The sequence below is a fragment of the Dipodomys merriami genome, unplaced genomic scaffold, assembly GCF_024711535.1.
Source record: "Dipodomys merriami isolate MVZ:Mamm:240054 unplaced genomic scaffold, mDipMer1.0.p SCAF_20, whole genome shotgun sequence".
Classification (NCBI taxonomy): Eukaryota; Metazoa; Chordata; class Mammalia; order Rodentia; family Heteromyidae; genus Dipodomys; species Dipodomys merriami.
Window position 1 is genome coordinate 21,017,282 of NW_027203382.1, and position 25,300 is coordinate 21,042,581.

Sequence of the window (25,300 nt, forward strand, 5' to 3'; positions counted from 1 at the left end):
CTCAGGAGGCTGAGATCTGAGGATCACAATTCACATTCAGCCAGGGCAGGAAAGTCCATGAGACTCCTATTTCCAATTAATCACCAGAAAACTAGAAGTGGAGCTGTAGCTAAAAGTGGTAGAGCACCAGCCTTAAGTGAAAGAACTCAGTTCAAGCCCCATGACAGACAAAATAAACAAACAAAAAACAAAAACCCTGGTTCTGGACAAGTTCCTAGAAATCATTTTATACTCTCATTTCACAGACGAGGTAAGACATATCAGAGGTCAAGCCATTTTCTCAAAGTGACAGTGTTAATAAGTGGCAGAAAAGAGAGAAAACATTAAGGCCTTCCAGGTCCTGGGTAGGGGTTTTCTGTGTTCTTCCAAAGCACCTCACAAATGGTATTACAGGGAACTGTTCATAAAGTAGGGGAGATACACAGTTCTGGCTCTATTATTGCTCTTATGGTTTCAAGTCTATTTTTTGTGGGGGGTTTTTTGGTGAAGGCTTGATCTCAGGGCCCAGGCAGTGTTCCTGAACTCTTTTGCTCAAGGCTAATACTCTACCAACTTGAGTGAGCCACACACAGCTCCACTTCCAGCTTTTCTGGTAACTAAAGATAGGAGTCTCATGGATTTTCCTACCCAAGCTGTTTTTTTTTTTTTTTTTATTGTGAAAATACCATACAGAGGGGTTACAATTACATGGGCAAGGTAATGAGTACATTTCTTATCAAGCATTGTTACCAGGCTGGCTTTTAACAACAGTGATTCTCAGATCTCAGCCTCCAATGTCTCAACTGTGATTAAATCCTTTCTTCAGAATTTTACAAGGAAATGCACTCTGTGCCTTGAAGAATGCTTTGGAAACCAATTCATAAGGAAGTAACATGTTTTCTATTGTAGTTCTACTTTTCCAGGATAGCTGAAGACAAAGGAACAATGCATGTAGCCAAGAAGTCACTGCAGGACTGCGGGCCACTCTCCAGTCCCTGCTGCTGCCCACATGGGAATGAGTGACTTCTGTTAACTTACCTTTAATTGTACAGTGCATTTATTTTACTTTGGTTATTAGAAAAGTAACCAAATTACTAAACATTACTATATAATAGCAAATAGAAACTTGATATTAGCAAATGTTTCTATCTTCATATTTTTCTCTTTTGGTCCAATATTTGTGGATAACCATTATCTCTTATTATTCTCTTATTATATATCTCAGAAATGGCCTAAAATTGGGTTTTATAGCAAGGCAATATATAAAATTATTAACAACATTAAGTTTATTAAGGTCAAATCACAAGATATATTATTGTGTAATTCTGAAATTTTTCAAACATTAAATGTGTTTAGGACATTTAAGAAATAGTAGTATATGTATATATAATTATCATTCTGTTTGTATCATTATACTGTGTCATACTCATTTACTACATTCATTTGTAGTAAAAATCAGAAAATGATCTAGCTTTCTTCTTAAAGTTAGCTTGCTCTGCGTATGCAGAAGGTTACAGTTATGTGATTAAGAAAAAACAAATCACTGATATTTTTAGGAGTGGCAGCCGACTAATCTTTCTAATCCCCCTCCTCCCTCCTCGTGTATAACCCGTATATAGGTCAACAAAGCTTAATAAAGCATAAATGGAGAAAAGAAATTATTAATTTTTTCAGTAAGGTACTAAAATCAATAATGGCCAATAAGGCTTCATAGAGCATAAAGAAGTCATTAATTTATTTTTAGTGAGCTACTAAAATCAATAATACTTTCACAAAATTCTGATTCAATGTTTGTTTTTACGAGATCTTGATAGTTTAAGCTAATATCATATATGGTTCTCAAGTACAGAAAATGGTGAATCTCTCTCTGTCCCTTCAAATCAGAATTACTTGGCCTTTTGCAGGAAAAATGCTCATCTGAGGGAGAAATGCTATAATTAATAAAGGTAAAAATTGATTAGGGTAAAATTGTTCAATTTACTTGATGGGTAATCAGTTTAATACTGAAGTCATTAAATGGAACAATGACTACCTGTGTTATAGTCCTTTGACATCAAGCACTTCTTAAAATCTAATAGTTTATATATATTTACATATATATCTCACATAAAAATTGCCATTTTAATATTTTTAGTGTGGATTTTTGTGGTGCTAAATGCATTCCCAGTGTTGAGCAACCAACAGCATTATCCTTTTCCAGAAATGCTCATCATCCCAAATAGAAACTCCATATCCATTAAAAACAAACTAAACAAACTCCATTTAGGCTGGGGCTAAGGCATGAGTGATAAAATGCCTGCCTAGCAAGCATAAGGCCTTGAATTCAAACCCAACTATCAGAAACAATGTAAACAACCAGGTGTCAGTGGTTTATGCCTAACTACTCAGGAGGCTGAGAGCTGTGAGCAAGCAAGCCAAGAGAACTAGAGGCCTAAGTTCAAGTTCTAGTACTGGCAAAAGCAAATAAACAAACAAATGATCCCACAACTTTCCAATTTTCCTTCCTTGAGCTTCCTGCAATCTCTATTACAATGTCTGAGTGTAGGAATCTGTTGATTCCAGGTATCTCATATAAGTCGAAGGACACAATTGTGCTTTGCAATCTGCAGGGCTTTACAACTGTTAGCTCATTTTGCATTCTTTCTGAAACTGAAGATGACTCCATTTATTACGTTACTAAAATACTGGCAGAATTCTGTCTTGTAAGGGTATTTAAGCTTCATGCTTTTTGGATATTATGTAAATTTTACCAAAGATAAAATCTTACTAAATAGTAAAGTACTCTAAATTTTTTTTTTGAAGGATGATAAATGAAAAAGAGAGAAAAGAACCCAGAAAATTAAGGTCCAAGAAGACAAAAAAAAAAAAAAGATGAAAAATAGAACTAATTACTAAAGCTGTGGGTAAATACCACATGATATTTAAAATGCATAAAAATATGAAGTACTAAAATCTATGTTTATTAGTTAAATGGAAATATTAAACCACAAAGAGAATAAAACTGAAAATACTTTAAAACTATATATACACATTTTAAGAACACCTGGATCAGGGCATGGTGGTTGACACCTTTAATCCCAGTACTTGGGAGGCTAAAGCAGAAGATTTAAGAGTTCAAGGCCTATCTAGACTACAAAGACCCTCTCTCGGAAAAAAAAAAACAAAAAACAAAAAACAAAAACAAAAAACCAATAACCCCAAATACCTGAAAAGGCATATGCCTAAACAACAATGATGTTTACATGTGAAATCAAGATGATTTTCCCCCCTTTTTGAGCTTTTCTATACTTTTAACTTTTGCACCATGAATAAACTTTCATTGGCTAAATGGAGAAATACAGAGTGTATTTCAAAATCATAAATAATACATTTAAGTCTACTCCATAGTTTGCTATATCAGTATGTTCAGATAAGACAGAATACTGGCAAATATCAGGACAAAAAACAGTACATATCAGTTTTCTTTATAAAAGTGCAGGTAAAAATAAATGAGATTATCAAACTGAAAAGCTTCTGTACTGTGAAGGGAACAAGTAAATGTGTGCAGTGATAATCTGACTAGGGAAAAATAAATGCAAACTATTCATCCCATAAAGGCTAATATCTAAAACATATAAGGTGCTCAAACTATTCAAGCAGGAAACAAAAGGCTTCATTTTGAAAAATGAGGAAAAGCTGCCAATGCCAGTGGCCCATGCCTATAATCCTACTTACTCAGGAAGGTGAGAATGGGAAGATCAAGGCTAGCCCATGGGAGAAAAGTTCAGAAGAGTTTTCATAAGGCCAGCAAAAAAGCAGGGCTACCACGGTTCAGACCTACCAAGTGGAAGGGCCTGAGTAAAACCCCAATACCACCATCAAAAAAGTGGGGCAAAAGCATATAAATAGATGTTTCTCATAAGACAGATGGACAATAACTATATAAAAATGTTCAATATCACAAATCATTAGGAAAATGCAAATTTAAACCACGAGATATCAATTCACACCTGTCAAAATGGCTTTCATCAAAAAAAGAAGAAAGACAGATGTTGGTAAGGAAAGAGAGAAATATATTGTGGAAAACTGTATGGAGACTCCTAAAAAAGCTAAAATAGAACCAGCATATGCCTACACTCCTACATTCACTTCAGCACTATTCACTATAGCCATGTTATAGGTTATGTTGGCTAATAACCACCAACAGATGAATGGATAAACAAAAACTGGCATCCATTAAATGGAATACTATTTGAACTTAATAAATGACATTTTGTCAGTTATTGCAACACGAATGGTATTATAGAATATTAGGCAAGAGAAAGAAGGGAGGTGTAGCAAATAAATGCCAGAACAGAGCAGAATGGTGGTTACTGCAGCTGGGGTATAGAAGGACTGGTTACAAAATCTCAGTTGAAAAATATGAACTTTTTAAAGTTCTATTGCACAGTGTGGCTAATATAGTTAATAGAGTATTCTACATTTGAAAACTCTTGTTTCAAATGTTTTCACCACATAAACTTCAGTACTGGAGTTTATATATTAATTTAGCTGACTTAATTATTACATATCACAAATCAGATTACAATTTTGGACCCTATAACTTTTATAGTTATAAACTGTCATTTTACAATGAAAAACCAATACATATGGTTGGCTTTGGTGGTGTTTGACTGCAACCCTACATTCAGGAGGCTGAGGCAAGGGAATTGGGAGTCTTAAGCCAGCCTGGACTATATAATGAGTTCTTGGCCAGCCTGGGCTACACAGAAAGACTGTCTCAAAAAAATACATAAAAATTAATAAATGTGAAAATAACATAACATATAAAAGATATTCCAGACAAAATAAAAATAAGCAAGATCCCCTCCCTCCGTCCGTCTGTCCCTTCCTCCCTCCCTTCCCTCCCTCCCTCCCTTCCTTGCCTTCCTTCCTCCTTCCACAGTACTGGGGTTTGAAGGGCCTTGTACTTGCTAGGCAGGTACTTTTTTGGGGGGGTTGGGGGGAGGTCCAATCATGGGGCCTGAACTCTGGGCCTGGGCGCTGTCTCTCAGCTCTTCAGCTCAAGGCTAGCACTCTACCACTTGAGCCACAGCACCACTTCCAGCTTTTTTTTTTTTTTTTCCTGCTTATGTGGTGCTGGGGAATCAAAACCAGGGCTTCATGCATGCAAGACAAGCGCTCTACCACTGAGCCACCTTCCCAGCCCCATAGGCAGGCACTCTTAACACGAGCCATTCCACCAGACCTCTTTGTGTTGGCAATGTTTTGAGATAGGTCCGTCTTTGTGTTCAGGGCAGCCTGTATCATAATTTCTCCTATCTGTATTTCCTGCAAAGCTTGACTGACTGGCATGTACCACTGCATCCAGCCAGTGTGCTTTCCCACATAGCTGGGATGATAAGCACAGTCCACCAAGCCTGCCATTGACTTAAATGGAGTTTTCTGAACTTTCTGCCTGGGATAGCCTCAAACCCAATCTCTGCCTTTGAAGTAGCTGGAATTATAGATTTGAGCCACCATACCTAGCCTCCTTTTTTCTGTACAAATGACAGGTTTCATTATGGTATCTCCACACATGTATACAATGTCCTTTGATTCTACTCACCCTCTATCAACTTCCATGGTCCCTCTCCTCCAAATACTTCTTTGTTTAGGTTCATATCATTTAATGTTGACAGGGATCAAATCCAGGGCCTTGCATATGCTAGACAAGCACAGTCTATTGCTAAAGCAAACCTCCAGCCTTCTTGATTTAATATTTTACTATTGCTTTATACATTTTATTATTAATGATCCTTATCTCCACAGAAGGGTAAATAAGCATATTCAAAATGCGCCATAGCATATCACCAGGGACATGCAAAAAACACCCAAAACTTATTAGATTGCAGGAAGTCCAGAATGGCAAGTGCAGAGAGGATATGGTCTCACAGGAACTCTCACTGGTAGCAATGCAAAGTGGTACAACCATGTCAGAAGACAGTTTAGAGGTTTCTTACAAAACTGAACATACAGTACCATGCAGGTCAGTAATAATGCTCCTTGATATATACCTAAGAGAATTAAAAACTTACATCCACAGAAAAACCTGTAAAGGATATTTATAGTATCTTTATTCATACATAACTGGCAAATTTTAGAAGCAATCAAGATGTCATTTTGTGGGTGAATGAAGAAGAGAGAATAGTGTTTTCCTGTATACTTTATTCTGATGATCATCCAAAAGTGCTCAAAAACATTAAGATCTTTTCATAGAACCAGAGATGAAAGGTTTGCTTTATCATACCTACTCTAACAGTACCTGTAAGGGACCCACACTGAGAAGACCTGCCAGGTTCTGAATTTAAAACCAAATCCAATCTTCAGTTGATGAGATAATTCATGTTTGTTACACATAACTATAGGAGCTACATAAACTACAGAGGCTTTCCTAAGGCAACATTTCCAATGTCAATAAAATCCTAACAACTCACTCATTCAGGAAAATGTCACTAATCATGTGGTTTTCTGTGCAGTGTTTACTACCAATTAGAAGATGTGCACGATTCAAGGTGTTTTCCTTCTGTCCATGAAAGAATGCATTGTATACACAGTACAAATCCTTCACCATAGACACTCAATAAATATTTGATGAATTAAACTAAACTGCACAAACCAATTGTTTACCAGACACATGGTCAAAAGCCAACATCTGCAGTAACATAATGTAAATACCTAAGTGTCTATTACCTCTCAATTCTACTTCAAGATAAACATGACCGGGCCATTCTGAATGCACAGCGCTTAGTGTAGCTGGATGCCAGAAAAGTGAATTAATGTGGGTGGCACAGCATGAAAATTATTAACTAGAGGCCAGTTAATGTAAATACTCCATTCCATTTACACTCACTTGGCATAAATAGAAATAAACAATGTAGAGATAACTATGGTTTTGCTTTTTTTTCAAACTATTTTCTAACCAGATTTTTTAATCCATTGCTTTTCTAAAATTTAATTACGAGGTCTAAAAAGGTGAAAGAGGCTTAAGTTTGCATTCATCAGGATAACAAACAACAAAGATGTTAATGATCTTTGAAAACATCATCTAGAAATACTTCATTGGTAAGTACATGGTCACAATGCACTAATATAAATATACCACTTAGAGTCATATTTGCCCCAAGTCTACATAAAAACACAAATCTAACCAGGAGGGATGGCTCAAGCCTGTCATCTCAAAGGAGGCTGAGACTCAGGGTTCAAGGCCAGTCAGAACAAAAACATTTGCAAGACCCCAATTAACCCAATAAAAATAATGCATGGTGGTATGAAGTTACCATCCTACCTTCAAATGGGAAGATAGCATAAATGCAAGGATCAGGAAAAGAAAAAAAAAAAGAAAGAAAACGAACGAAGCTGAACCTCTGGTTCAAGTGGTAGAGTGACTGCCTTGTAAGCACAAGGCTCTATACTTAAATACTTGTGCCATAAATAAAATAACAAAATTTAAACTTAAAAATGTAATTGTTCATGTGACATTATCCTATTCAGAAAAAAAGATTCTTAACCTTGTCTGGCTGCATCTTTCACCTTTTTTCTATGGAACACTGAAGGATACACCGTAGACATTCTATGAATAATTATGGAACTTACAAATTTAAGACTGGTGTTCTGTCCAATTAATAACATAAAATTCAACAATTTAAAATTTGAGGCCATATTTTATGCCAATATTTAAACCTGTTAGATTATATCATGTAATACTGTTCCAGTGACCACAAAAGAATAACAATGAAGTGATTCATAAAAATGACATTTCTAATAGAAGAATTATAATAAATATGAAATTAAGATTACAAACCAAGCCAAGCTCCAGTGGCTCCCACCTGTAATCTTAGCTACTCAGGAGGCTGAGATCTGAAGTCACAGTTTGAAGCTAGCCAGGCTAGGCAAGTCCCCATGAGACACCAACGTAGCACGGTGGCTCAAGTGGTAGAGCATTAGCCTTGAGCATGAAGAGCGTAGGACAGTGCTAGGTCCTGAGTTCAAGCACCAAAACCAACAACAACCATATAGGAGATTTGATATGAAAAATTTTTAAATGTGAATTCTTGGGTACCACTTGAACAGATTCCAATTATAATACATGACTGGAATTACTAAGTAGCTTTTTTTTTTTTTTTTGGTCGGTCATGGGGCCTGAACTCTGGGCCCGGGTCCTGTCCCTCAGCTCTTCAGCTCAAGGCTAGCGCTCTACCACTTGAGCCACAGCACCACTTCCAGCTCTTTCTGCTTATATGGGGCTAAGGAATCAAACTCAGGACCTCATGTATGCAAGGCAAGCACTCTACCACTGAGCCACCTTCCCAGCCCCTTAAATAGCACTTTTAACAAGCAGCTATTCTAACAATTATACTAGAGAAATTCTCCCATGGAATAACAGAAAGGGAAAATGAAACTAAATCTGTTTCCATACTTGAGCTTTGATTTTCAGCTCTTGCTGTCATACAGACAAGAAAAAAAAGGAATTAAAGAGGAAACAGACACTGACTGACACCAGGAAGCCTGGCATTTTGTCAGGGAAGGCCAGTAAGTTGCTTCAAATCCTTTTGTAAATAATCACAGTATGCACGTGGAGAGAAAAAAATTCCCCAGCACTAACACCAACACAAGCCTACCAGATGGCACTTCATGTAAAGGACATTAAATAATCAGAGTGAAAATGTTCTTATGAGCAAGCAGGGAATATATAGAAATAGCATCAAATGGGTATTTCTTATTCTAATTTAATTTGAAGCATGAGGACAAATGTTACACACTACTGATTCTAAACTTGCATAGCCTTTTTGGAGAATATGGAAGATGTATGTGCTTTATAATCCAGCAATTCCAATCCTTGATTTAGCCTAAGATTTTGAAAAACTCCCTGTATACACTAGGAGACATATATGAAGCAAATACCAATGTTGCTTGAGTTATGACACGTTGCACATTTACCTGCTACCTCACCCTGGTTTTTCTCCCATTTCTCTAGCTCCTTTTTTGTTGGTTTCCTTACTCAGCTATGAAACACCAGTAGCTTAAAGGCTCAGTGTAAAACATTACCCTTCATGTTCTATCAAGATGATCTCATCTACATTCGAACTTCCATTATCACTCTTTGCAGGTCTTTTTTTTTTTGGATCCGGTCGTGGGGCCTGAACTCTGGGCCTAGGAGCTGTCCCTCAGCAATTCAGCTCAAGGCTAGCACTCTACCACTTGAGCCACAGTGCCACTTCCGGCTTTTTTCTTTTTGCTTATGTGGTGCTGAGGAATCGAATCCAGGGCCTCAGGCATGCAAGGCAAGCGCTCTACCACTGAGCCACCTTCCCGGCCCCTCTTTGCAGGTCTTATAACACATTTCTACCTTTATCTTTGATTGATTTTTTTTTCCCCCTGAACTCTAAATTTTTTAGTCAGCTGCTCACATAATATTGTACTCTTGTGCTAGCTCTCTCTCTCTCTCTCTCTCTCTCTGAATGTCTCTAAGTAATTCTTCTGATGAACAGAAATCAAGTCAGAATGTATGAAAAAAATCACCCCTAATATTTGAATATGTCCTCCACAGTTAATATGTTGGAATCCTTCATCCTCAAATTCACATTGATGGCATTTGGAGGTGAAGTCTTCAGGAGATTAAGGTTTGATGAGGTCATGAAGGCAAAGTCCCATGATAGCATCTTAGCTAATGGAAAATTCTCTTGGCCTGTGCCACTTTATGATACAATATAAATTCAAAACATGGCCAAGCTCTGGGTAACCTGTCCCAATCTTGCTCTCTGTGGGGCCACCCTTCAGAGCCTGGTCTCACTATGCTTTTCCTTATGCTGAAGACATTTACATGTGCTGTTCTCTCTGTCTGAAACCCTTCCTTCCTTCTTTGATTAGTTAATTCATCCTTCAGATGAACCCTCAGAAGTCATTTGCTCAGGGAAGCCTCTTCCTGACTCCCTGACTACATTCCTGATCACTGTCACATTTCCCTGTAGATTGCCACAGCTGTGTACATGTCACTACAGGACTGAATGGCTGTTCTCCTCTTCCTTGAGATTACATTTCGTAAGAATGGAAGCTGTGGTTGCTTATATTCCCAGCTCTATCATATGTCAGATGTTCATGTACATGGCTAGGTGAATGAATAAACTAAAATAAAAACACAATTATTTTGGAAATTAATATTGTTTCTCCTTTTCAAAAGGCTTATACTTTATTTAAAGCACTCTATTAAACGGCACAAAATGGTGCCTCCATATTAATAAGAAATGTTACCATTTTAAATATATTGCTATCATTGAGATGACAAGCTGTTATTATTATTCATGTTGAATTCATTCTCTGTGGTAGATGTTACTTTCTGGTTACCTCTGAATCCATTCCCAAATACTTTGTCACTTGCTAACTCCATTAAAAAGCTGAAGATTAAAATAAACTATCAACATCTGAGAGGAATGACAATCTCTGCATACAGTAGGCAAAAACAGGAAGTCTGTAACTATCAGGCCATGCTGTATGACACCATGACACCATTTTGTTCTGTCACCATGCTTGGTGACAGAACAAAATATATAAATATAAATTATTAAACACAAATAATGCAATACAAATTAAGCCATGATATTAACAATAAAAATAAAGCAAGAACAGAAAACAAAGCATGAAACATATCAAAAAATTGAGTATTAAGCAAATAAATGACAGAAGGCAAGTATAAAAGCAAACAACAAAATAAAATTATATCAAAATTTTATATAAGTATTTAAGTTAATCTATCCAAGGTTGGTCTTTATTCTGCCTGAGCATGGTGCTAAAATAAATAAGTAAAAATAAAAGCTGGAAAAACATAATTCTTATTTTGTTTCTTTTGCAACTAAGGCCATAAGACACTAATTCATAAAATTTAAGTGGAAGTTTTCTAGGAGGCTTCTGAAAGATACTTGCTGTGCTGCTATAAGTAAGTTGTGCATTTTCTCTTTTGCTTCATGCAACTCAACTGTGATGTCTGGAATTGCAGCAATGATTTTACATCTTTGAGGAAAAGCCAGTGAGACCTCAGAGTGCTGAAATAGCACAGGCAACTGCCTACTTTATTGTACCTACTTACTTTGCTTTCTGTCTTGTTAGGAAAACCAATCTTTATTTTATATTCTATTACTTGTATCTGAGAACACTACTTGATACTCTGCCCAATACCAAAATTCTCAACCAGACAACCTAATGATTACCAAGATGTGTTTACTCTTTTTTTCTTTTTCATAAAATTTCTCTGCTATTCTCTATTACTATATTCAAAATTAAATTTCAAGTATATTTTTCTTTATGAAATAGAAAATCAGTTGTAATTCTAACAATAAAGGAAAGATTCTTTACATTTCTTGTTTTGAGGTCATTTAGAATCTATGGAGAGCAGAATAACATTCATGGGATAAAAACATTACACTGTACTGCTCTCGAAGATGGAAAGGCAGGCTTTAAGGTATGTCAATATCTATTCAACGTCAGATTATTAGCATGTAACACATTCTAACAAATATGTAATTGCATAAATATGAAGCTGGATAATAACTCAGAAATTTTAAATAGTTTTATTATATACATTTAGACTCTACTTTTTAAAAAATTTGCAATACAAGAAAGGTTACTTTATGAAGTGATAAATCACACGGTATGAGATAGAAGACTATATATTCTTTGTAGTGAAACCAGGGTATTTGGACCATATTCCTAAGATGTATGAAATTAAAGTTTATGTTGAGGTTAGGAAACCCAATTCCGTTACATGCAACGTTGGAAGGGTGGAAAGGAATCTGAATTAAATGGTCTTGGCCAGGGTCCATTCAGTTTCTTCCAAAGGCTCCATCTAGATCATGAGGACCAATTTTCACACTGTGCTGTAACACAGCCTACCATCAGGCCTCCAAGCCTTCCACCCAGGGAAGCTGATTTTTCTCCACAAGAATTTGTTTCACTCATTGAAGACATGAAAATTACTAGGAAAAATAATCTCCTGGGTTTTTTCTAGTATTGACTGATGTGCATGATAAGATCATGTAAGCTTCTAAACTTTTTAGGAGTAAATCTATTCATCAAAATTCATGTAGTAATGTGGACCAGACTTATTTTCAGAGCTATACTCAAACAGAATGAATGTTTTTACCTTGTGAAAATGCCATCCACAATCCCAATTGTTGCTTCCTCTGCAGGAACATAGGAACCAATCTGAGCCATGATGGTAATCAGTGCAACTTGTTTAATGTAGGAGCTCTTTCCACCCATGTTTGGTCCAGTAATTATCATTACTCTCTCTGAGTCCTCCTAGAAATCAAAAAAGAATTTCACTTGCTGTACCAACAGAGTTTTAATGCAACATCTGTAATTTATTCTTTTTGTGTGTTGGTTGTGGGACTTGAACTCAGGGCTTGGGCTCTTTTCTGTACAGGCTGGCTTCAACATGCAATCCTCAGATCTCAGCCTCCTGAGTAGCTAGGTGTAATTTATTCTTATAGCGAGGAATTCAATAGGCACAATACTGCTTTGTGGTTTATTGCTTCATTAATTCATTTACCATTGAGATTATAAAATAAATAAGGCTAGGTAAATTTTGTACAGAAAGAGTGTCACTTAGTTCATAGTTCTGAAGGTCCAAGAGCATGAGCATGGTGCTGGCTTCCACCCAGCTAGGGTGGATACTTCTTGGTGGACAGCAACACAATGAGGGGAACACATGTGGGAGGAATTCAAATGGCAAGACAGGAAGCCAGAAACTGGGGAGGGGCCAAGCTCACTCTTATTGTAACAAACCAGATTTAATCCCATGTGAGAGCAGGGCTCCTAATGACTGACTTACTTTCCAATTGGTGCCATCTCTCTTCTTTTGGTGCTGAGGGGCTGAACCTAGAACCCGTTCTTGCTAAGCTTTTGATCTACCATGGAGCCATACCACCAGCTTAGTCCATCATCTCTCACATCACAACACTGAACACCCTGTTTCCAACACATCAACCCTTGGGACAAACTATAGCCCACTGAAGCAGTCAACAATATGAATCACAAAGAGAAAGAGAACCTCTTTACTGTCAGCCTAAACTATGATATTGCAGAAAAATAAATTCTGAGCAATCAGTCATAGCTACTTCTAAGAAATAGAAAGTAACCCGAACTGCATAATCTCTCTGGCTTTCTTCCTAAGCATTCTCTAATCTTTCTATATGAGTGTTTTTTATACTTATTATGTTAAAATCTTGTTGATCCATTTGTCCATCTTAAAACTCTAAGTATTAAATTTCTCATTGCCCTGGGCTCTAATTTGATTGGCAGCATATGAATTTTACAGTCATAGGCAAATGACTATTAAAAGAAGTTTACAACACCAAATTCTAGATACAATCTCACCAGAATTTAATTATTCATTGGCATTTTAAAAACTGGTGAAAGAGGAAGAAGAGCTGTTACTCTTAGTATGATTGACGTCGCTAGAATGCCTTTGTATTACCAATTATAGTACTTGCCACGTACAGACTGCTAAGAGAACTTGTCTGACCACTGTGCTCAGCGGAGGAATCAGTGTGGGACACCCATGGTCTGTGCCATGTGCACCCACCACCTTAGCAATGGCTGACAAGAGGAATCAATCTGGAACTGGTCAGAGGGCCTACCATGGAAGTTCTCGAATAAGGCCAATCTATAATCACCTGAAAACCAGGGACAGGCTCACTCAGAGGGAACTAGTGAGGAATTAAAGATTTACAGAAAAAGGCCATAAGGCACTAAGAGACAAGGTACAAGGCAGCAAAAGGAGTTGAAAAACTTCATGCAAATAATGAGGGTTCAAAATGAACCATTATGAAAGCTTAAGCTTGAAAGAAAAGATTAAAAATGTGTTCTATCCCTAAAACTGCCTCATAGCCTAATGCTGATCTTCCTAGTGTTCCTTCTCTGACGGTTCCATGTGGGTTTATACAAAGCACAGAATCTTCACTACGAAAAAGAACTGGAGTGAATCTGTAGTTTTTGAAACAAAAAAATCACATCATAGTATGAACAGAGAAAGAAGTGTGGTATGAGCATAAAGACTAATGGAAAAAATAAGTGTTACAACAAATCAAAGAAAGGTTGGACAAATGGGATTGCATAAAGTTGCAGAGCTTCTGCAGGGCAAATGACATAGCTAGCAAGATCAATAGAAAGCCCACGGATTGGGAGAAGATCTTTACTAGCCATACAACGGATAAGGGTCTCATATCTAAAATATACTTGGAACTCAAAAAATTAAACCCCCCAACAACAAATCCTCAAAGAAACAACTGCCCAATAAATAAGTGGGCAAAAGACTTAAAGAGAAACTTCTCTGAAGAAGAAAGAAGGATGGCCAATAGACACATGAAGACATGTTCAACATCCCTAGCCATAAAAGAAACGCAAATCAAAACAACATTGAGATATCACCTCACTCCAGTTAGAACGGCAAAAATCAAGAACTCTAATAACAACAGATGCTGGAGGGGATGTGGACAGAAAGGAACCTTACTTCATTGTTGGTGGAAATGTAAACTTGTTCAACCACTTTGGAAAGCAGTATGGAGGTTCCTCAAAAGACTTCACATAGAACTCCCCTATGATCCAGTAATCCCACTTTTGGGCATTTACCCAAATGTTTACAAACAAGACCACACTAAAGCTACTAGCACAACTATGTTTATTGCAGCATTGTTTACCATAGCTAAGATATGGAACCAACCCAGATGCCACTCAGTAGATGAATGGATCAAGAAAATGTGGTATATATACACAATGGAATTCTATGCCTCCATCAGAAAGAATGACATTGCCCCATTTGTTAGGAAATGGAAAAACTTGGAAAAAATTATATTAAGTGAAGTAAGCCAGGCCCAAAGAAACATAGGTCCTATGGTTTCCCTTATTAGTAATATCTAGTATATGTATGAGTCAAGTGGAAAAGGTCAGATAATGTGATGTCAGGAAAATGAACCCTTAGATGTGTATTTTAAGGTTTTTTTCTTTCATGCATGTGTTTCTAACGCATTTATAAGATTATCTCTTTGTTGCTTTGTATGTCCCTCCCCCACAGTATAACCCCTGCTTTCACTATATTTGATGTCAATATAACTTGTGGAGGAGATGGGGAAAAACCAGTTGTTTAAGGATACAGGTGGACCTGTTGCAACAATGAGAAGTACAAGTTGTCATGTCCAAAACGAGCTTTACAACGTCGGTGCGGGGGGGGGGGGGGGGGGAGGGAAGGATTGGGATTGGGGGGAGGGGGGAGGCTGGGAAGGGATGTGAAGGGTAAACACAGGAGGAGGCTGCAATGCTTGGTAAGAAATGTACGCATTATCCTGCCCATGTAATTGTAACTCCTCTGTACAGTATGTTCATAAATAAAATTAAATTAAATTAAAAAAATAAGTGTTAGCAAAATTACAAAATAATAAGCTTATTAATAGACAAATATTTAGCATAACAAAATATTTGAATATTTTAATTAAATGAACAAGTTTTTAATGGCAAAGTGACACAAGAAATGGAAGTACTAATAACCCTCTACCTATTAATATAAAAATGAATCTGTAATTAAAATACCTCCCACAGGAAAAAAAACAACACAGTTAATATCCCCACTACATTCTTAAACAACATTTAAGAAATAGTCCCAATACTATAAAAATGCTTCCAGAAAACAGAAGGAACTTTTTCCAAATCATTTGAAAAGGTCAACACAATATTGATGCCAACACAAGAGCAATAGAAGAAAGAGAAATTATAGACCAATACATCTATAAGCAAAACTGCTGAATAAAATCATAAGCCAAGGCAGGAGGTATCACTCAATATTATAATGGTATGATAATTAAGGTAGGGTAATTTGGTACAAAGACATACAGTTATACCAGGCAAATACAACAGAACCCAGAAACCGATTGACAGGAATACATTTTTGACAAAAGTAATGACATAGCAGCTGCAGCAAAGAATGGTGTTCTCAAGAACATCAATACTGAGTCAAAAGAGTGTCCATAAATAATGGAATATGTGACCCCCCACCTTAGACTATAAATAATACCCAAATTCAGGTAAATTTCATGTTTGAAAGATGGAAAAACATAGCATTACAGATAACTTATGATTTGGCGGGAGGCACAGATTTCCTTTTTAAGGGAGGAGAGAGTATTGAGGTTTGAAATCAGGGCCTCTTGTTTGTTAGGCAAGTGCGCTATCATTTGAGACATTCCCATTTTTGTATTGGCAATTTGACAAAGATCTGAGAACTGAAATTCTTATTCTACTGTAAGGAAGTAAACTGTAAAACATTTCAGAAAACTTCAGCAGTATCTACTGAGGCTGAAAATAGACACAGCCAAACAATTCTGCTCCCACAGACATGCCAAGCAGAAATATGTACGATACATAACAAAAGATAAATGAAAGACTGTTTGCAGCAGTGCTTTTTATAATGGCCTTAAATTGGAAGTAATTCAAGTGTTTGCCAATACTGGGACAGATAAATTGTGATATATTCATAAGAGAATTTGATATGATTACAGAAATAAACTACAATTGTAGGTGAATCTCATAAAACTAATGTAGAACCAAAGAAGCCAGACAGAAGGTATGTTGCAATTCAGATAAAGTTCAAAGTCAGACAAAACCACTATGAAAGAAATTAGGACAGAGATTATTGAGGAAGGGGGGACAAACAGCTATTGGGAAGAGCTCCTCTACTTTAGAAGAGGCCTTCTAGAATGTGTTCTAGTTCTATTCTACTGACCTATTTCCAACTCTGGGTGCTGGATACTTTAGTATATACATTTTGAAGTATTTCCTTAAGCTGTATGTCTACAACTTCTGTCTATTTTTTTCAGTATGTTATATGTTAATAGAAATTGTTTTCTAAAAAAAGAAATTAATCCATTCTCACAAATTAATAAGCAAGCAACATGATTAGCAGAAGCTAATATGAAATTTACTGGATGCAGCAAAATCCCAAGGAAAGTCCATATACTTTAGACAAAGCACACCCAGGAGGGATGTTATTATAATACAGTAATATGATGCAACTTCAGAAAGAAGCAAACAGAAAAGTAGCAAGAGGATTACAAACAAACAAAAAAGCAATATTCATTAAATGAGTGTGGCAAAACTGGATGTCCATGTGAAAAGTGGCCAGAATCTCATACAACCCTCCTACACTAAATCTACGTGGATGGAAGAATTCAATATGAAAAGCCATCATGGGGCTAAGCCGGGCGCCAGTGGCTCACGCCTGTAATTCTATCTACTCAGGAGGCTAAGATCTGAGGCAGGAAAGTTCGTGAGACTCTTATCTCCAATAAACCCCTAGAAAACCGGAAGTGGTGCTGTGGCTCAAGTGGTACAGCGCTTGCCTTGAGCTGAAGAGCACAAGGACAGCACCCAAGCCCAGAGTTCAAGCCCCATGTCCGACAAAAAAAAAAAAAAAAAGAAAAGCCATCATGGGGAAAAGGTTAATGACATCAAGAGAGAGGATGAAATTAAAGAAAATAGAAAAACAAAACAATTCTGTTCCCAGGTATGTTGCATAACAAATGATGAGTAAAAGATTGTTCACAGTGGTACTTTTCACAATAGTCTCAAATTGGAAGTAAACCAGGAATTCATCAACAGTAGAACAGATACACTGTGATATAGTCACAGTGATATATGACATGGATTCCAAACCTGGAAAGGCAAATAACAAAGAAGTAATAGATAATATATAACTCCTACATATCAATAACACTAACACAATGGAAAATGGACATAGGATACATAGAAGATATTTGAAGAGAAAAAGAATACAAAAGGTTGAAAAGCATATTATTAGTCAGAAAAAAAATGCTACAAGTAGCATCGGTCAATTAAGTTATTCTTGATATTTATCTAAAAGGAATGCGTGGTAAGTGCCCACAGGAAAAGAAACCAGTATATTAAAGAGAAACCTGCACACCCATGTGTAGTACAGCATTATTCATGATAACTGAGACATGGTGATATCACACACACGCATACATGTGTGCATATGTGCACACGTGCACATACACACATATACATTCACACTGAAATGGAATATTATTCAGTCAGAAGAATGGATGAGAAATCCTGTCATTTGCAAAAAGGTAGATGGAACTGAGATGATTAGGTTAAGTGAAACAAGCCAGGCAAGTACCACCTGACCAGAATCAAATACGGAATTAAAAATAAAAGTTAGTCTTACTGAACCTGAGAGTAGTTTGGTGGTTATCTGAGGATTGAGGAAATAGAAGGTACAGGAATGGAGGATAGAGAAAGGTTTGACCAGTGGGTACTGAGTTGCAGTTAAATAGGAGTAAGTAGTTCTGGTGCACTGTAGATATTGATAATGTACTATATCTTTCAACTAGCTAGAAGAAAAGATTATTATAAATACTTTTTTGGGGGAGGGGGGTGTCCAGTCCTGGGGCCTGAACTCTGGGCCTGGGCGCTGTCCCTCAGCTCTTCAGCTCAAGGCTAGCACTCTACCACTTGAGCCACAGCACCACTTCCGGCTTTTTTCTTTTTGCTTATGTGGTGCTGAGGAATCGAACTCAGAGCCTCAGGCATGCAAGGCAAGCGCTCTACCACTGAGCCACTTTCCCAGCCTGATTACTATTATAAATACTTTTATCAAAAAGAAATGATAAACATTTGAGGAGACAGACAGGTTTACCCTGCTTAAATACTATACAATGTACATATGTATCAAAATTTAATGTTACTCCCTAAGTGTGTGTGTGCACATACATGCACACATGCACACATGTGCACATGTAGTGAGATTTAAAATCAGGGCCTCTCACTTGCTAAGTCAAGTTATGTATTACCTGCACCGTAGTCCCAGGACTATCAGTAAAACACTGAAATTTTAAAAAGAAATATGGGTAGGAAAATTTTGAAACAATTATTTTAAGATATATTTTCACACCTAAAAAGATTCTAGGGGCTTAAAGTCGTTACAACAAAGAACTCATCTTCTAAAGCTACCAGCACAACAATGTTTATTGCAGCATTATTTACCATAGCTAAGATATGGAACCAACCCAGATGCCACTCAGTAGATGAATGGATCAAGAAAATGTGGTATATATACACAATGGAATTCTATGCCTCCATCAGAAAGAATGACATTGCCCCATTTGTTAGGAAATGGAAAAACTTGGAAAAAATTATATTAAGTGAAGTAAGCCAGGCCCAAAGAAACATAGGTCCCATGGTTTCCCTTATTTGCAATATCTAGTATATGCATGAGTCAAGCGGAAAAGGTCAGATAATGTGATGTCAGGAAAATGAACCCTTAGATATGTATTTTAATGTTTTTTTCTTTCATGTATGTGTTTCTAATGCATTTATAAGATTATCTCTTTGTTGCTTTGTATGTCCCTCCCCCACAGTATAACCCCTGCTTTCACTATATTTGATGTCAGTATAACTTGAGGAGGAGATGGGGAGAAACCAGTTGTTTAAGGATACAGGTGGACCTGTTGCAACAATGAGAAGTACAAGTTGTCATGTCCAAAACGAGCTTTACAACGTCGGTGCGGGGGGGAGGGGGAAATGGGGGGGAAGGAGAAGGATTGGGATTGGGGGGGAGGGGGGAGGCTGGGAAGGGACGTGAAGGGTAAACAAAAGGAGGAGGCTGCAATGCTTGGTAAGAAATGTACGCATTATCCTGCCCATGTAATTGTAACCCCTCTGTACAGTATGTTCACAAATAAAATAAATAAATAAATAAATAAATAAACAAAGAAATCATCTTTTTCCCCCTTCTGAGCTGGTGATTGAACTCAAGGGCTTGCACTTATTAGACAGGTGCCCTAATCACTTGAGCCACCCTGTCAGCACCATTTTGTGTCAGTTATTTTCAGGATAAGGTTATACTTTATGCAGAGACTACCTGAATGTGACTTCCAATTTGTGTTTCCCCAATCTATGGAACGCCAGCTGATGGTAGAGATAGGAGCCTTGAAACTTTTTTTGGGGAGGGGGAGGGGTCCAGTTGTGGGGCCTGAACTCTGGTCCTGGGTGCTGTCCCTCAGCTCTTCAGCTCAAGGCTAGCGCTCTACCACTTGAAACACAGTGCCACTTCCGGCTTTTTTTCTTTTTGCTTATGTGGTGCTGGGGAATCGAACCCAGGGCCTCAGGCATGCAAGGCAAGCGCTCTACCACTGAGCCACCTTCCCAGCCCGAGCCTTGAAACTTTTAAAAACAATTTTGGCCCAGGCTGGCCTTGAACCATAAACCCCCAATCTCTGCCTCGCAAGTAGCCTGACTTACCAGAACCGTTAGTAACTTTTTAAAAATATCTTCCATAAAAAAACATACAAGTGAATATCAAATTTTTCACTGCTGTACAGTTTATATCCACAAAGAAAAGCAGAAATAAACTGCCATTAGGAGGTTGAATGTATCTACTTTTATAATTATTAAAACAATTGGAATACCAATATAATTAGACAGACTTGGGACAAAGGGTGAACTACTTCAGCAGTGATACTCACTAGATACTATGTTGAAAATGAACTATACAACTTGGGGTGGGGGAGGGGACTCAGGAGGGAAAAACTGGGAAAAAATAAGGGACGAGGTAACACTGTTCAAAAAGAAATGTACTCTGTAACTCCTCTGTACATTAAAAAAATGAATGATAAACAAAAAAAATTTTTAAACATAAGATAAACTCAGTGGCATATTTATGTATATTTTAAAACATAAAAAACAATAATATAATGCTTATAGATATATATTTGTCATATAAAATAATAAAAACCATGCATAAGGATGGTGCCATGGAGGCAAAGGAGAGGAAGAAAATAAAAGTGGGTGGTAATTAATTAAATGCAAACTTAGCTGTGTCTTTTTTTAAAATAAACTATCACAAAATGTCACTCTATAACATTAACAGGGGTGCAAGGCTATCTGCAATATGGTCCTTTGCTTTTTTTCTATTTGTTTAAAATATTAAAAAAAATAACAACCCAAATGAATAAGTTTAGTTATTTCACGGATTGTCATACTGAACAAGTAACTATAAATGTTTATGTAATTTAGGAAAAAGTCACATAACTTCCAAATGGTACCTTGTTACCTGGATATTCAGAACATTATATAAAAATTGGACAATAGAGAGAAGTCCACAATAGCAAGTGAAAAACACCAAAGCCAGGAAGAACTCAAGAAAGGAAACTCCCTATTCCCCGCGGAGGCTCCCTGAACTGTGCTGTAATATTAGAGAAATTGCCTCCAACATGGCTATCCAACTCTGTGAGCATGTAAGGATGAGTTTTTTCACAGCCAGTAAGCTATAAGAAAGAAAAAATGTATACCTTTTCTCTGATATGAGTGTTCGTATTTGTTGTTCAACTCAGTTTTTCCATCCAATGAGAATTCATACTTTGTAATTTTTAAAATCTTAATGTAATAAACTGTCAAAATAAGACAGGTAGTAGTAAAGCATATAGTTAGAAGACTGGGATCCAGTTTCTCACATTGCCATTTAGTAGGCTCATGTCACTATTTTCTATGGTATTGATATTTGCTCAACAATAGGGAATCAGAGTTATTACTTAGTAAGAATAGCTAAGGGTGGTAACTAAGGGTCGTGGCTCCACCAATGGATGTAATAGCAAGATGTAAAGTCATGCAACTATGAAATCAGAAAATACATGGTGAAACAGTAAAAAGAAATAAAATCTAGGCTGGAGGAGTAACTCAAGTGTTAGAGTACTTGCCTAAGTAAGAGGAGTAATTGAGTTCAATCACCAGTCCCTCCAAAAAAGTAAAATAAAATAAAATCTAAAATTGTCAAACCTTCAAAGAAACAACTGCCCCATAAATAAGTGGGCTAAAGACTTAAAGAGAAACTTGTCTGAAGAGGAAAGAAGGATGGCCAATAGACACATGAAGAAATGCTCAACCTCTCTAGCCATAAAAGAAATGCAAATCAAAACAACATGGAGATATCACCTCACCCCAGTTAGAATGGCTATAATCAAGAACTCTAATAACAACAGATGCTGGAGGGGATGTGGCCAGAAGGGAACCTTACTGTATTGCTGGTGGGAGTGTAAACTTGTACAACCACTTTGGAAAGTAGTATGGAGGTTCCTCAAAAGACTCCACATAGAGCTCCCCTATGACCCAGCAATCCCACTTTTGGGCATTTACCCAAATGATCACAAACAAGACCACACTAAAGCTACCAGCACGACTATGTTAATTGCAGCATTGTTTACCATAGCTAAGATATGGAACCAACCCAGATGCCCCTCAGTAGATGAATGGATCAAGAAAATGTGGTATATATACACAATGGAATTCTATGCCTCCATCAGAAAGAATGACATTGCCCCATTTGTTAGGAAATGGAAAGACTTGGAAAAAATTATATTAAGTGAAGTAAGCCAGGCCCAAAGAAACATAGGTCCCATGGTTTCCCTTATTTGCAATAACTAGTATATGTCTGAGTCAAGCAGAAAAGGTCAGATAAGTTGATGTTAGGGAAATGAACCCTAAGATAAGTATTCAAATGTTTTCTTGTTTTTTTTTTCCTTTCATGCAATTGTTTCTAATATATTTATAAGATGATTTCTTTGTTGCTTTGTATATCCCTCCCCCACGGTATAACCCATGATTTCACTGTATTTGATGTTGGTATAATTTGTGGAGGGGAAGGGAAAAAACAAATCATTTAACTAGGGATACAGGTGGGCCCATTGCAACAATGAGATGTACAAGTCGTTATGTCGAAAAATGAACTTTACAACTTTGGTGGGGAATAGGGGGAAGATCCGGTGGGGGGAGGGAGGAGTATGGGAAGGGATGGGAAGAGGAAACAGAGGAGGCAACAATGCTGGGTAAGAAATGTACTTGTTATCTTGCCCATGTGATTGTAATTCCTCTGTACGGTATTCTCACAATAAAAAAAAAATCTAAAATTGTCACAAGTTCATTTCTAAGTTCCCAGTAACAAGTAATTTTCTGCAAACAATGATTTCTTTCTTGACAGGTACAGACAATGATTTCAATATTTAAAAACTAATTATGGTAGAGCTATTTTTATAGTACCTTCAGGCCACTGGGGGGGAAATGTGGCAGTTTCAAAGTGTTTTATTCCCTGAAAATGACAATCAATAGCAGATGACAGTGAGAAACTCCTCCAGATAAAGTTCTCAGCCACATCTTTGTACTTTTAACCCAAGGTGATCAAGAAAGGGGACAGTAAGGCTGGAAAGCAGTAGTGTGAGTTGAGATGCCATCGTAGCAAACAAAATACTTCCCACCCAGACATTATTCTCTTGCACCGTACTGAGTATAACAGCTGCCTGGAGTCGGGTGCAGGTGGCTCATGCCTGTAATCCTAGCTAATCAGGAGGCTGAGATCTGAGGATCGCGGTTCAAAGCCAGCCCGGGCAGGAAAGTCCATGAAACTTTTATCTCCAATAAAGTACCAGAAAACCGGCAGTGGCGCTGTAGCTCAAGTGGTAGAGCACGAGCCTTGGGCTGAAGAGCTGAGGGACAGAACTCAGGCCCAGAGTTCAAGCCCCACGACTGACAAAAAAAACAAATGAACAAACAAACAAAAAAGAACAGCTGCCTGGAACCCAACCCAATTTCTCCTGTTTATGGATAAAGACACCAAGGCCCAAGAAGAATGGTGGCCTATACAAGATGACAGTAAAAGAGATTTGAGTTTATACCGCCTATCATCATGCAGCACTTCCAGCTATCCCTATGCACCAAAAGTAGCACATATAAAAATTTTAAAACAGCCAGGCACTGATGGCTCATGCCTGTAATCCTAGTTACTCAGGAGGCTGACACCTGAAGATCAAGGTTCAAAGCCAGCCCAGGCAGGGAAGTCCATAAGACTCTTATCTCCAATTAACCACCAGAAATCCAGAAATAGTGCTGTGTGCTCAAGTGGGTAAAGCGCTTGCCTTGAGCTGAAGAGTTCAGGGGCAGTGCCCAGGCCCAGAGTTCAAGCCCTACAACCAACAACAACAACAAAAAATTAAAACAAGAGATAAGTCTTAGAATAGAAAGATTTCTGGATGGAGTGATGCTCGTGAGGGAAGTAGTACTTTGTTGGGTCTTGAAGGATGAATAGAAGTTCACTCAATGGAGACAGGTAAAGGACATGAAGAAAGAGGAAGACCATCCTGGGCAGAGAGCAAGCAACACAGTCAGAACACACACACAGAAAAACAACCAGTTACTGCATCTATATTCTTCCTCATCCCAGTTTCAGAAGCAAGGAGAGGAACAGTACAAAAGTCACAGAAAACAATGATAATTATAATAATAATTAATAATAATGGTAATTAATGGTAACTGTTAATTACAACTAGTATTTTCCTTTAGGTTTTTTTCTTCTTTTTTAATAACACTTTTATCACCATCTATTAGTTAAGGACGATTTCATTTTATACACCCATACAATACACACCCTGATCAAATTTGCTGTCCCTCTCCTGGTGCTCATCATTCAATTATCTTGCTATGTGAAAAGTTCACTGATAGAATCTATAAGAATTATCTAGCCACAGAATGAAATTAAGCTTAAAGCTCTGACATTATTTTATAGTCTATTACTACTGTTCTCCTTGGTCACTAAATATACAAGTAGTGAACAGCTTATGAATATAGTGAAGATCAGCTCATTTGTGGATGTATTACTGTTTTAATAAATAAAATCAAGAGAAATTTCAGAATCACATTTTTAAATTCCCACACATATATTATGCAGATGCAGACAGCTCAGTCAGGCTTGTTTCATCAGCAGTTATATTTTAACTGGTGTATGATCTACCCTTAGTTTTGTTGAAATTTACTTCCCAAAGAGCAATGTAAAAGTTACTGCACTTAATTTAAATGAGAAAGTGAAAAGGTTAAGATTTGTTGAAAGGTACCATGTCTTTAGCAGATGTTGGGTGGCTCTATTATTAAGGGAAAAATGAATCAAGAATCCACAGCATTTATAGTTTTTCATCAATAGTAGTCTCCTTGGAACCATATACCCATGGATACCAACGGTACTATATTACTTTAATTAGTCTTTTAATTATCAGGTTGCCAATGCAAGCATTTCCAAGAAAAGTAGAAGCACTTGTACTGGAAGAAAAGAAGATACTGCACATCTGTCCTCATCTTTGCCAACTTCAAACACTCATTTATATAAAAAATAAATGTAAACATTCCACTCGAATACTGTCACACACTGTTAGGGACTGAAGAGTCTCATACACTGCTTGACTTCCAAAGAAGGGATTGAGAC

At 37.2% G+C, this 25,300-nt stretch overlaps 1 protein-coding gene across 2 annotated transcripts in view; it reads right to left on the reverse strand.

Moving 5' to 3' along the window:
* The window catches only part of Msh3 (mutS homolog 3), a 166,715-nt gene that overhangs the window by 25,985 nt on the left and 115,430 nt on the right, over positions 1-25,300 (reverse strand). For both annotated transcript variants that reach the window (XM_070031172.1, XM_070031171.1), the window contains exon 20: positions 12,134-12,291. In XM_070031172.1, the coding sequence (XP_069887273.1) occupies positions 12,134-12,291 (158 nt within the window). The remainder of the gene's footprint in view (positions 1-12,133; positions 12,292-25,300) is intronic.